Genomic DNA, 12,537 nt, shown 5'->3' with positions numbered 1-12,537 from the left:
AATTAAAACAACAGCTTCTACATGTCAAAACATCTGACCCCACCTTTGAGACTCTTCTTCTATTTGTGTTTTCTTTTTTCTCCAATTTAACTTAAGATTTAACAGTCTGCCTTTCTTTTCTTTATCTTTTCTCTCCTGCACCCCGCCGCAATGGGTCTAGGAGGGGTAAGTTCATTTCTAGAGGGGAGGGAGTAGAAAGATTTTGTTACTTCAAGAAAGAAAAAAAAAAAAAAAAAAACAGTAACATTGCACTAAAATATAACTACTCGCTAATTTAGTAAAAAATAAAATTAACCTCATATTTGAAAGTAAAGACAAACTATCCAAATTAAAAATAATAAAGGTCCTAATTTTACCCGCCCCTTCCAGTTTGCAAAACAGAAAACAAATTAGGTGGTCTCTTGTAACTTTTCATCTCTCTCTGACAGACTGTTCTTCGTACCATAATTGATTAAGAAACAGGAACAAAAGTCGAAATCAAAGTGATATAAGATTTCAATTAAATGTTAAAACTTAAAATTACCTAGGTTGCTCGTTGGGATGATTGTTCCTTGAAAACTTTCTTATTTCTAGCTCGTTGTAGCTTTCTTATTTGATTTCGTTTGATGAATCTTTCATTTAATAATTAATAGTTTAATAAAAAACTTAGTATGTCAATTGCAAAAAAAATCACAGTTAAAATCTAATTTGAGCCTTTATTTAAAGCTCATATAAATTGAAAAAAAAAAGCTCATGTTGCATAGCGTGCGCTATTTGCGCTACGCGATGCCCTATAGCGGACCGCTATTACCGCTATAGCGTCTGTAGTTCAAATAACGCATTTTCATACCATAGCGCGATATTTAGAACACTACATCAAACAATTTCTATAAATCTAAAAAATAGCACAAAAAAAAAATTAGTTCGATAAGTAAATTGTATACCTTATCCAGAGAGAATCTATGCTTAGCTTGAACTCCTTTCCTAATCTCCTTAAAAAGAATTCTATAAATCTGGAATATCTGAAGTAGCAATGTTTTTCTCGAAAACAATTCACAAATGAAACCCCATCAATTATACAAATTCAAACACTAATCTCTCTTATTTCCAGAGTAGCCTTTTCAACTATTATACATCTTACAATCAAGCCCTTGATCTTTGTTTTCTTTTTTTGTATAAATTGGAATCCTTTCTGTTAGAAGTTACTGAATTAGCGGTTTTGATTGAATCAAATAAGTTCATTTATGCCTTTCTAACATACAATCAATTTTCATTTTCGGACTGTTTAATTGCAATATATTTGATTCCATTATGGCAATCTTCACAAACCCTCAGGTTTTTTATAACCCTAATCGGCCTCCCGAAAGGCACATTTAATATCCCAAATGCCACTGCTAATCTCTCACTATAATACCATTTCAGTAGCCGATACATAACCCGCTTTTTTCATTTTCCAATCTAACCCCTCTAAAAACCGATAAATTCTTTGTTTTTCGGGATGAGACGAATCCCCAACTGAAAATAAATACACCTTATTTTTCACCTCTATCCAACTAAAACCCGGCATCTTTCTAACTTTTCTTCCATCCATCAAAACCCTAGTTTTTTGCACATCACTCCATTTACCATAACTTGCATATATGTTAGAGAGAAGCACGTACATGCCGGCATTATCCGGTTCAAGCTCTAAAATTTTCTCACCAGCCCATTTGCCGATTTCTGGTTCACTGGGAACCCGGCTCACACCGAGTAAAGCACCCCATGTGGTGGGGTCCGGTTCAAAGGGCATTTCTTCTATAAGAGCTTGTGCTTCTTTCAAGCGCCCGGTTCGACCAAGCAGATCTATCACGCATGTGTAGTGTGCCGGTTTAGGAGTAATGCCGTAGACCCGGTCCATGGATGGAAAAGAGAGATGCCTTTATATACTAAGCCTGTGTGGCTACATGCTGACAAAACCCCAACCTGAGCAATAATTTAATAAATAATTAAATAGCCATTTTTAGATGCGCATTAAATGCACAAATTTGAAATAACAAAACTCTTGAAAAGAACAATAATTCATACTAAGGTAATATCATCTGGTCTGATTTGAGTTTGTTTCATCAGCTCAAAAATCTCCCATGCTTTCAACCCGAACCCATGCCGGGCATAACAAGAAATCATGGTATTCCAAGAAGCTGTATCTTTCTCAGGCATTTCATCGAACGCCTTGTGTGCATCCTCCATGGACACACATTTAAAGTACAATGCTAGCAGAGCATTTCCTACAAAGCACCCCATTCCGTACCCAGTCTGGAACAACTGTGCATGCAACTGGATCCCGCATTCCAATGTCGCCATGTCAGCACATGTACTGAGTACGCATGCATATGCTGAGCGATTTCCTTTTATACCCTTTCTAGACATTTCTATGAACAAATGGAGGGCTTCCTCACTCAACCCGACCTACCAAAAAGACACATAATATCGGTTAGCATTTCAAATCATGAAAGGAAGGAGATGGCATGTCAGGCATTTATTAACTTTTATCAAAAATACGTAATTTCATGTATATCCCTCAAAAACTTTGAAATTACGTATTTCCGCTAGAAATTCATAATATCATATTTATTCTTCTAAAATTTCAAAACTCACAAATTTACCCATTTTGTTGTCTTTTCTATTAAAACATGCTTACATATTTTTTATTTTTCTTAATAAAGGGTAAAATTGATACATTATAAATTTTAAATGCTTTAATAGAAAAGACAATAAAATGGGTAAATGTGTCAGTTTTTTAAATTTAGAAGGGTAAATATGATATTATGAACTTTAAAAGGGGGAAACACATAATTTCAAAGTTTTTGAAGGGTATACATGAAATTCCCCTATCAAAAAGAGTATAGTGACCTGAGTATATGCTGTCAGCATAGCAGACCAAGACACGGCATTTTGATGGGGCATTTTGTCGAACATCTCTCAGGCCTCTTTAATCATCCCGGCATTTGCATAAGCTGTCAGCATTGTATTCCATGTTACTTCATCCCTACAAATTCAATGATAATTAATCTTAAGTCCCTATTTAAAAATAGTACTTAAAAACCCTCAAAAAATTCAAATATACCTACACGGCATCTGATCAAATAACATCTTTGCTTCATACGGCAAATCAATTGATGGCGCTCAAAGAAACCCGTATGAGAGATAAAACCGCACTTTACCTCATTTTTCAAACAGTTGATGAATCTGGTTTTGAGAAGATTGCTGGTACAACAAGATCAGAGGAGGCATGGGAGATACTCAGGGAGGCGTACAAAGGTTGCTGTATTTGTACTGATCTATATTTGAAGAACTGGGTACTGATCTGTATTGAATAAGGACTTCATGTAGCCATGTAATATTTGTAGTTTTGTTGCAGTATGGGCTGGGAGAGAAAATGTAACTAGCCCAGCAATAGTTTTTCTATTATTTGATTTTTGGTTGCTATATAAATTGATGATTCTAAATATATAGCTAGCTTCCGAGTAGCTAGTCCATATATTATTCAGTACCATCGATCCAAAAGGTTTAAATACTAGTTTGATAGAAAATAGATGTTATATTATTGAGTACCGGTCGAATCTGTATTTGGAAAAGACCGTGACATTGGATTTACACAAGTCAGTCCTACTACTCACATTTTATTATGGTTTAATTTGATAGGTAATTAGTATGTTATTATTGATATGCAGGCAGGGGTGGATGCATGATTTCTACTAGGGAGGGGCAAAAATGGGTTCAAATAACTTATCTAATTCAAATCGATTAACTAATTGTGCTTCTACCTCTTTCTCTGTGTCTCTTTGTACTGACGTAAGCTTGCGACCATTTTTACAGTCGTTACATTTCTCTATCTGTAATTCTAAGTTTCTTAATTAATGACAAACATATGGGTCAGGCCAGCCCAAGTATTTAAACAAAATAAAGTGAAAATAAAAGAGATAACTAAAACGACAGTTTGTACTTTCTACATGTCAAAGCATCTGACCCCACCTTTCAGACTCTCTTGTTCTATTTGTGTTTTATTTTTTCTCCAATTTAACTTGAGATCTAACAATCTGGCTTCCTTTCCTCTCTCTTTTCTTTCCTCCACCCCGCCGCAATGGGTCCAGAGACGGATAATCGAATAAGTTCATTTATGCCTTTCTAACATACAATTAATTTCTAGACACGTTTTTACCATTGTATCAAGCATCGTATCCTCATGGGGCCCACGACTATGTGTCTAGAGGGTCACAGAGCCATGACTTTGTGACCACAACAACGGATGCCTTATTGGCGACGTACATTGCCACCGACGACATTCCCCGACACCATACAGAATGATGTCGGCGATAGCACTTTACCTCTCAGGACCCACCAGCCACCATACCGATATACGCCGACTGATGACTTGTATTTTTTTAATGTTGGATTGTAGTTTTCTTTAGGTTGGATTATAGTCAGGTGTGTTCCAATGGTCAGTTTGGTTGAAATCAAAGTAAAATAGACAAAGCAAACATTTTTTTGTTTTCAAAAATAGAACTTAACCACAAACCGATTAACATCCGAATCAAACAAACTGAAGTAAATTTTTGTTTGTTCGGTTCAAATGGAAGTAAATGTATTGGTACCATTATTAGTGAAAAGTATACATTTTCCTACACAAATTATTCAATTCCATACAAAATATATAGATGTTCTTAAATATTTAAACCAAAATGAAAGAAAGGAAACGATGATTTAACCAAACATAATATAAACCATACTTGTACCATTATAATTTGATCGGTCGGTTTAGTCAGTTTTTAAAAGTCTAAAAAAAATCAATTTAAAACGAAATAATTCAAAAAAAATTTGGTTCGGTCGAAAACCGAACAAACCGGTCGAATCATTTGACCAACCCTAATAATGTAGTATTTTTCATACTGGATTAATTGTACTATTTTATACTAAATTGTTTTTTATTGTTTATCATATATATATATATATATATATATATATATTAGTTGATTCAAAAATAAAAAAAAAACTGGCTTCTATTCAAAGTGAAGAAAATAAGTGGATTGGTTAGAATGGGCGATAAGAAAATGCAAAACATAACCCTAATCAAATAAAAATACAATATAAAAAACAATACACTAATCAAGGAACATCGTCCAACATTACGGTCAAGATGTAAAAACAAATACAACATATATAGAAACGTGTAATTTTTCTTGACACAACAGTTAATATGTTATGTAAAATCATGCATACAACAAAAAAAAAATAATAGAACATCCTAAAAATGAAAAAAAAAATGATAAAATACCCTACCTCTTTCTTTTCCATTGGTAGTCTCCTTTGGACGAGTCTACCGTTGGAAAAAACAAGCAGTAGCGGCATATTTAGAATTTTTGAAAAATTGAAGTCAATTTGGAATTTTTTTTTTGAGGACATGAATAAAGTTTCGGCAGATTCAATGTGAGACGCACAAGAGCTTTTAGGAAAGCTAATAATAAGGAAATACTTTTAGGCGGAAAAGGCCTTATTGGGCCTTTGAAAATTAAATTTTTGAAAAATGAATGGACGTGTTCCCATCATGAAAATGAAATTGGGCCTGGAAATTAAAGACATGCATTTATATTTGGATCACATATTAGTAACAAAAATGAAGTTTCATCTTCTAACTTTATTGGGCCTTTGATAAGGTATAGTCAAAGATCAAACCCCATGTTTAACAAATAAAACATTCACCTAAAAAAATAAGCGCTTTATTAATTGTGACAGTAATAAACAAACAAATAAACATTCTATTTGTGTTCAACAAGTTAACATTGCTAAAAGAATCTCAATTTTTCTTGAGCTTCGAAATTTCGCGCTTTTTTTTCTTTTGCTTTTTCGTGAGATCGAATACAAGGTGGCATAATAATATTTTTTGCATTAATGTACATTTTTTTAAATAAATTTATGGATGTGTTTTCTATCTTAAGGAAACTAATTTCATACCTAATTTTGAATCATTTTAAGAGAATATATGGTTTTAAAATTAAATTCGAGAATGTTTATTCCTAAACGTAACTATGACCATTGGTTATAGATGGATTAATAGATAGATAGGAATTTCAGATTTTTGAAGTTATTATATATATGCTCTTAATTGCTAGGTTGACCAAGTCAATACCGAGTAGCTCATCTCTTGTTCCAATTAAATTAACATAAATTGAGTGTTTAATTTTCATTATGTAATAGTGTAGTGTTGCTACTATATATGATTCACTCTGCAATAGGGTGGTATTGATTATTTCTCTTCATAATTTGTTTGGGCCCATCTTTTCAATCCAATTGATTTTTACTTTTCTTCAACCCATTTCGATCTTATATATCGGTTTTTATTTATTTGAACTATTCTGTTAACAATAGTAGCGTATAAAATTATTAAATTTAAGAAACCCATAACCCGCGGTTAGACCACTGACCACTTATCCTTATAAAAACTAAAACTACCATCCACTAGTACAAAAAATGCAACCATAGACAGCATATCATACTCGAATATGAAAAATTACACATTAACAGTGTGTAATAAAGTGACACAGACTAATCTTTGTTCTTCTTCTCTTCAACTTCTTTTTTCTTAATTGATTTTCTTTCAAACTGTTTGCGAAATGTGTTAAATTTTTATATATATCTTGTTTTTTTTAATTTATTATTATATGTTTCTTAATTTGTATTCTTACTTCTTGCAACAAGAATATACAATTATATTAGTTTGATTTCTAATTTTCTCTTATTATATTATTTTTTGTAGACTTATACTGCATATATGTTAATTCTTATAGCAACTAACAATCTCATATTATTTTAAAATTCTATATAACTTTGTACTATTTTTTAGTTAGCGTTGAAAATTTAAATATTTTGTTTATGAAATTACTTAGTTTTTATTGATTTTCCTCTAACATCTTATCCTATAGATATTTTAATGAAATTGTAAATATTATTATATAACGCGTGTTCTTTTATTTCTTTTTTTTGTGGTAAAAAGCTAAATCTATAGTTCCAAACTAAATATATATCATCAAATTTGTGTGATTTACACAAATTATACTCACAACTAATAAATGAGTTGTTCTTGTTGGCATTATATGTTAATTTCATTATGTACGAAATGAAATTTGTTTGTGTTGACTTGTTAGTTTCATTTCTTGTTTTTTACACGTGTGTGTTTCATCTAAAATTCACCTCACCAATTTTGCAAGCTTGACAATTCGCTTTATACTTTTTTGGGCTGCTCGAATTTTGTATAGGATTCAACCCACAAAAATGGAATGAAAACTTATATATATTCCTACACAAAAATGTAAGTTCTTTCCTCAGTGTCATGTAACAGACATCAGTTCAAAAAAAATCTGTGATAGATATCTGGGATCACTCAAGAAGCTGGTCAAGTTGAGGAGGTTAGAGCATTCACGTGGCACCGTTCAATCGTCTCGTTAGTCTTTCCCTTTTCTTGCGGTCAAATAACAAGAAAGCGACCTTAGCAAAAAATCTTGATATTTTGACTTTGGAACGACTTTGATTGTTCGCATATAACCTCATCCTTTTAATTTTTGTTCATATCTCTTTATCTTTATTTTGCAACTTCAACATTTATCATGAAACATTTTTTTTTTTTTTTTTTTTTATGGTTTATATGAAACATTCTTTCAAATCCTACAAGCCACTGACGGTGGATTGTGTAAGAAAATACAACAGGCCTATTGAAATGTAATTTTGTGCGTCCTTTCCTATGTGTCATGGAACATACATCAGTACAAAAATATGTGATAGATCTGGAATCACTTCAAGCAGCAGGTCAAGTCAACCAGAAATTGAGGAGGTTAGAGCGTTCAAGTGGCCCAATTCAATCGCCTCTTTCCCTAGTCTTACGGTCAAATTTATTACTTGAAAGCAACCTTGGCAAAAAAATATAGATATTTTGACTCTTCAACGACTTTTATTTTAGTTTTTGTTCATATATGTTTATCTTGACTTTTGCAACTTCAAACAATTATCATTCCGTCTATGTATCTTCATTTTCAAATTTCAAATAATCGATACAATCTCTTAAAATAAATTTCATGTAAAAATGCACATGGAGACAAAAGTTTATACATTTTTAAATCATTTTCCTATTTTTTAGATAGGAAAAAAATTATTGCTTTCGAAATACATTTTTTTTAAATCATTTACTAATTTTTAAATCAGGTAATTTTTTACCTATCTAAAATTTGTTAGTAAAAAGTTCTAATAAAATATAAAATTTGATCTCGAAGTATATATTTTTATATAGAGATCATATTAAGAAATTCAGATCAACTGTTTGAAACATAAAAGCAGATATATGAATATATCTAAAGCACAAACCGACCTGCACATTATAAGTATCATAATCACACTCAATAATGCATGACAAATTTCATTAGTGCTTTGCAGAATAGAAAGTTTAATGTTGCAATGTTTTGGGAGTCCATTTGTTATCTCTAACCTTACTTCTAAGTCAAATTTTAATTAAGCCAAAGAATATATACTCAAAAGTTACGAATTTCAAGCAAATTATAAGCATATGCATATTTTAGTGTCAATATTTGTCCCACAGTTCAGTGACGGCTCTATTGGTCAATTCTTTACGACTTTTATGTACGCTGAATAGTACAAGTAGACGCTGGGTGCCTTATTTCTCACATCAATAAATAATATCTGCTTGGTGCCTTTGTTGCAAAGAAATACGCCCAACTGAGCTTCTCATCTTCTAAGCAAATAATTTGTTTCTTTAGCCATGCTCATGATTAAATACTTTTCTCTGGCTTTTCTCCTCCTCTTAAAAATCCCATTCTCAGTCAGCGAAGAAGTGGAATTTACATTCAATGGATTCACCGGTGCAAATCTAACCCTAGATGGTGCAGCTTCCATCAAGTTGAATGGCCTTTTGAAGTTAACATTCGAGGACATCATACCAATGACAGGCCATGCCTTCCACCCCTCTCCAATTCCCTTTGGCAGGACCACCTCATCCTTCTCCACCACATTTGTTTTCGCAATTATTCCAGAATTCAGAGACGTAAGCGGCCATGGGTTGGCCTTCTTCATCTCCCCCACGGATAATTTCTACACTGCCTTGTCCCGCCAATACTTGGGCCTCTTCAATACTCAAAGCAACGGTAATCTCACCGGTAATATTTTTGCGATTGAGCTTGACACTGTTAAGAACCCTGAGTTCAATGATATAAATGATAACCATGTCGGTATTGATATAAATAGTTTGTACTCAACCCAATCTGCTCCGGCGGGCTATTATGCTGACGATTCAGGTGCTTTTCAAAATTTGAGCCTTATCAGTGGTAAAGCCATGCAATTATGGGTTGAATATGAGAACCAAAAAACACAAATTACTGTTACCATATCTCCTATTGGAAAGCCTAAGCCAAGAAAACCTCTGCTCTCTTATAAATTAAATCTCTCAGCAGTTTTGAGAGAATCTATGTACGTTGGTTTTTCTGCTTCCACAGGATCTTTGCATAGCTCTCACTACATTCTTGGATGGAGCTTCAAACTAAATGGAACAACACCATCCATTGACCTGTCAAAGTTACCAAACCTCCCAAGTACAACCTCCAAAGGCCGATCAAAAGTCTTAGACATAGTGATACCTTGTGCTTCAGCAGCCTTTCTTTTTATTGTAGTCACTTTCCTTTTCCTCTATGTGAAGAGGCGGTTTAAGTATGCAGAAATGATTGAAGATTGGGAAGTTGAGTTTGGTCCACATCGTTTCTCATACAAAGATTTGTACCGGGCAACAAATGGGTTTAAGGAAAAAGAGTTGCTTGGAAGTGGTGGATTTGGGAGGGTTTACAGGGGGGTTTTACCTGTGTCGAAATTGGAAGTGGCAGTCAAGCGAGTAACACACGAATCCAACCAAGGTATCAAGCAATTTATTGCTGAGGTTGTGAGTATTGGCCGGCTTCGGCATAGAAACCTTGTTCAATTATTGGGTTATTGCCGGAAGAAAGGGGAGCTCCTTTTGGTATATGATTACATGCCAAATGGGAGTCTTGACAAGTATTTGTATGGTCAAGAAAATCTGACCCTTAATTGGATCCAACGATTCAAAATTATCAAAGGAGTAGCATCAGGTCTTTTATACCTCCACGAGGATTGGGAGCAAGTCGTCATTCACCGAGATGTTAAGGCAAGCAATGTTTTATTAGACTGTGATTTAAATTCCAGATTAGGTGACTTCGGCCTTGCAAAACTATACGATCGTGATACCGACCCTCAAACCACTCATGTGGCTGGTACAATGGGTTATATTGCCCCAGAGCTTGCGAGAACTGGCAAGGCAACACCTCTTACTGATGTGTTTGCCTTTGGTGCGTTCCTGTTAGAGGTTGTTTGCAGTAAGAGACCATTACATTCCGGTGCACATGGGGAGCGAATAATTCTAGTTGATCGGGTGTTAGAACACTGGAAATTCGGATCGTTAGCTGATATTGTGGACCCAAGATTAGGCGGATGTTATATAGTAGAGGAGGTAGATATGGTGCTAAAACTTGGTTTGCTTTGCTCACATCCATTACCTAGTGCCAGGCCAAGCATGCGACAAGCTGTGCAATATTTGGAAGGCGATGCACCCCTACCAGACTTATCAGCAATATGTATGAACTTTAGCACACCTGCAATTCTTCCGAATGAAGGATTTGATTCTTATGTTATGTCACACCCCTCTACAATGACATCTTTCTCTGGTTTATCTGGTGGTAGATGATAGAAAAGACAACTGATAATATTGTCTAATAAAATGTTATAGTATATAACGTGTGTATACTAATGAAATGTAATTTGTAATAAGATGAAGTTTCCTTTCAAAAAATCTTTTTCTTTCCTCTTCAGCAAAATTATGATTCCTCTGTCCAGATTTGTCTCATTCTGCTTCGTTCATTGTTTGGGCCACTCTCTCTTTCTCGCCGTATGGAGTGCACCATTGATCCAAAAGATATAAAATAGATGTTATATTTTTAGAAAATTATATTGTATCAGTTCAGCAAGTTCAGATTTGATGGTTCCAGTTTACCAAGTTCTGGTAAAATATAACATACAGTCGCATTGCTCATATTTTTATTAGTTTGTACAGTTGCAACTAGAATTGGAATTAGAACATATTCTAATTGGCAATATGTTTTCTATTCAAATGATTATGTTATTTGTTTGGAGCATGAAATTTACTTTTGGTTTTTATGATATAACTTATATATTAGCTTATACTAAAATACATATTTAAGTAAGAAGAGGGATTATTGGAGAGTGGTTATTTGGCAATCTTAAATTGAACTTTTAAAAAAAACTTGAAATTAGAAACCAAATTTTACGGTATGGACATACAGGTACCCTAACAATTAAAGTTAATAAGGAGATATTTTTAGGAAGACTATTCTAAAAGCAGCAATCAATTATTGGTGTTGCAATTGCAACTAGTTGTGTGCTGATTAATATATGGAATGTAGAGGCTAGCTGTAGGTTTCTTCAAAAAAAAATTAATGGTGTTCCTCCTGTGCATTGAGGGCTATCAATCTCACCCGCTGTTGGAAGTTGAGGCCGCTGGAGTACAATAAATTAGGAGCATTAGCAAATTAAGCAATCAATAATCGCTGTTTCACGAGTCAAAAATAAAATGAATGGACGAATTCCCCGCTTCAAAATTAAATTAAGGACATTTATATTTGGATCACATATTAGTAACCAAAATTAAGTTTCGTCTTCTAACTTTTTTGGGCCTTTGATAAGGCCTAGTAAAAAATCAAACCCTATGTTTAACAAATCAAACATTGTAACAGTAATAAATAATGGCGATGATGATGTTTGTGTTCGACAAATAAACATTGCTCCGAAAATCTCAATTTTTCTTGACCTTCTTTGGTTGTTAAATCAGCTTCCATGTTGTGAGATCGAATACAGGAAGATACACTAGGGTCGAGGCACAAAGGGAAAATTTGAGTAAACTGTCCAATAAACCAATAAAACTGAGATTTGCAAGAGCTCACATGCATGTAGATAGATTTTAGAAGAGGATTCCAATATGAAAATCATAGAATGCTATATAAAACCAGATATTCATGCATATGAGTATCAAGTCCAAGAGGAGCACTCTCAGTTCATTTCCTAACTTACTAAAAAAATAAGCAGAAGTGTGAAAGTTGTAGATTAATCCTATAAATATTGAAAGATATCAAATCCAAATTAGCAAAGAGAAAGGAAGGGACAACAGAAACTTTACAAGAAAATCCCTATGTTCATTTATTTTTATAGAACCTGTGAAAAATGCAAAATAACAAACAAAGCTATGTATATGTTAAATTCGCCGGAACATATGCGGCCTTAACTTTCCAATCGTATTATTCAAATTGCAGGATCTTTACGTTTCATTTTATATGGTTCAACAAAATTTATAAGCCCTCCTAATTACTTGTATTAGTCAATTGTTCTAATTCAAGCCTGGTTGATGGGTTATTTGTTGTTCTAACTGACCGGCCAGTAATGTTT

General features: G+C 33.6%; 2 protein-coding genes and 1 pseudogene across 4 annotated transcripts in view; 2 read left to right on the top strand and 1 right to left on the bottom strand.

Annotated features, from left to right (window-relative positions):
* The window catches only part of LOC144549105 (L-type lectin-domain containing receptor kinase SIT2 pseudogene), a 62,468-nt pseudogene that overhangs the window by 24,098 nt on the left and 25,833 nt on the right, over nucleotides 1-12,537 (top strand). The gene's annotated exons all lie outside the window — the stretch shown is intronic.
* LOC144548866 (pentatricopeptide repeat-containing protein At4g02750-like) lies at nucleotides 1,243-4,301 on the bottom strand. Its single transcript, XM_078297577.1, is given in 7 exon segments — nucleotides 1,243-1,393; nucleotides 1,395-1,881; nucleotides 1,884-1,941; nucleotides 2,044-2,424; nucleotides 2,869-3,004; nucleotides 3,083-3,140; nucleotides 4,235-4,301. Coding segments are annotated over 7 exon segments (1,338 nt in total).
* On the top strand, nucleotides 8,705-10,913 carry LOC144549097 (L-type lectin-domain containing receptor kinase SIT2-like). 2 transcript variants are annotated; one of them, XM_078297842.1, is made up of 2 exons: nucleotides 8,706-9,161; nucleotides 9,510-10,913. In XM_078297842.1, the coding sequence occupies exons 1-2, from the start codon at nucleotides 8,780-8,782 to the stop codon at nucleotides 10,763-10,765; spliced, it is 1,638 nt and encodes a 545-aa protein (XP_078153968.1). In that variant the 5' UTR covers nucleotides 8,706-8,779; the 3' UTR covers nucleotides 10,766-10,913. The 2 variants fall into 2 exon arrangements, with proteins under 2 accessions (XP_078153967.1, XP_078153968.1); XM_078297841.1 differs by having other exon boundaries at nucleotides 8,705-10,913.

Source organism: Carex rostrata, chromosome 34, assembly GCF_964058835.1.
Source record: "Carex rostrata chromosome 34, lpCarRost1.2, whole genome shotgun sequence".
Classification (NCBI taxonomy): Eukaryota; Viridiplantae; Streptophyta; class Magnoliopsida; order Poales; family Cyperaceae; genus Carex; species Carex rostrata.
Note: the sequence above shows the minus strand (reverse complement) of the source record. Positions and strands in the feature narration are given on the sequence as shown.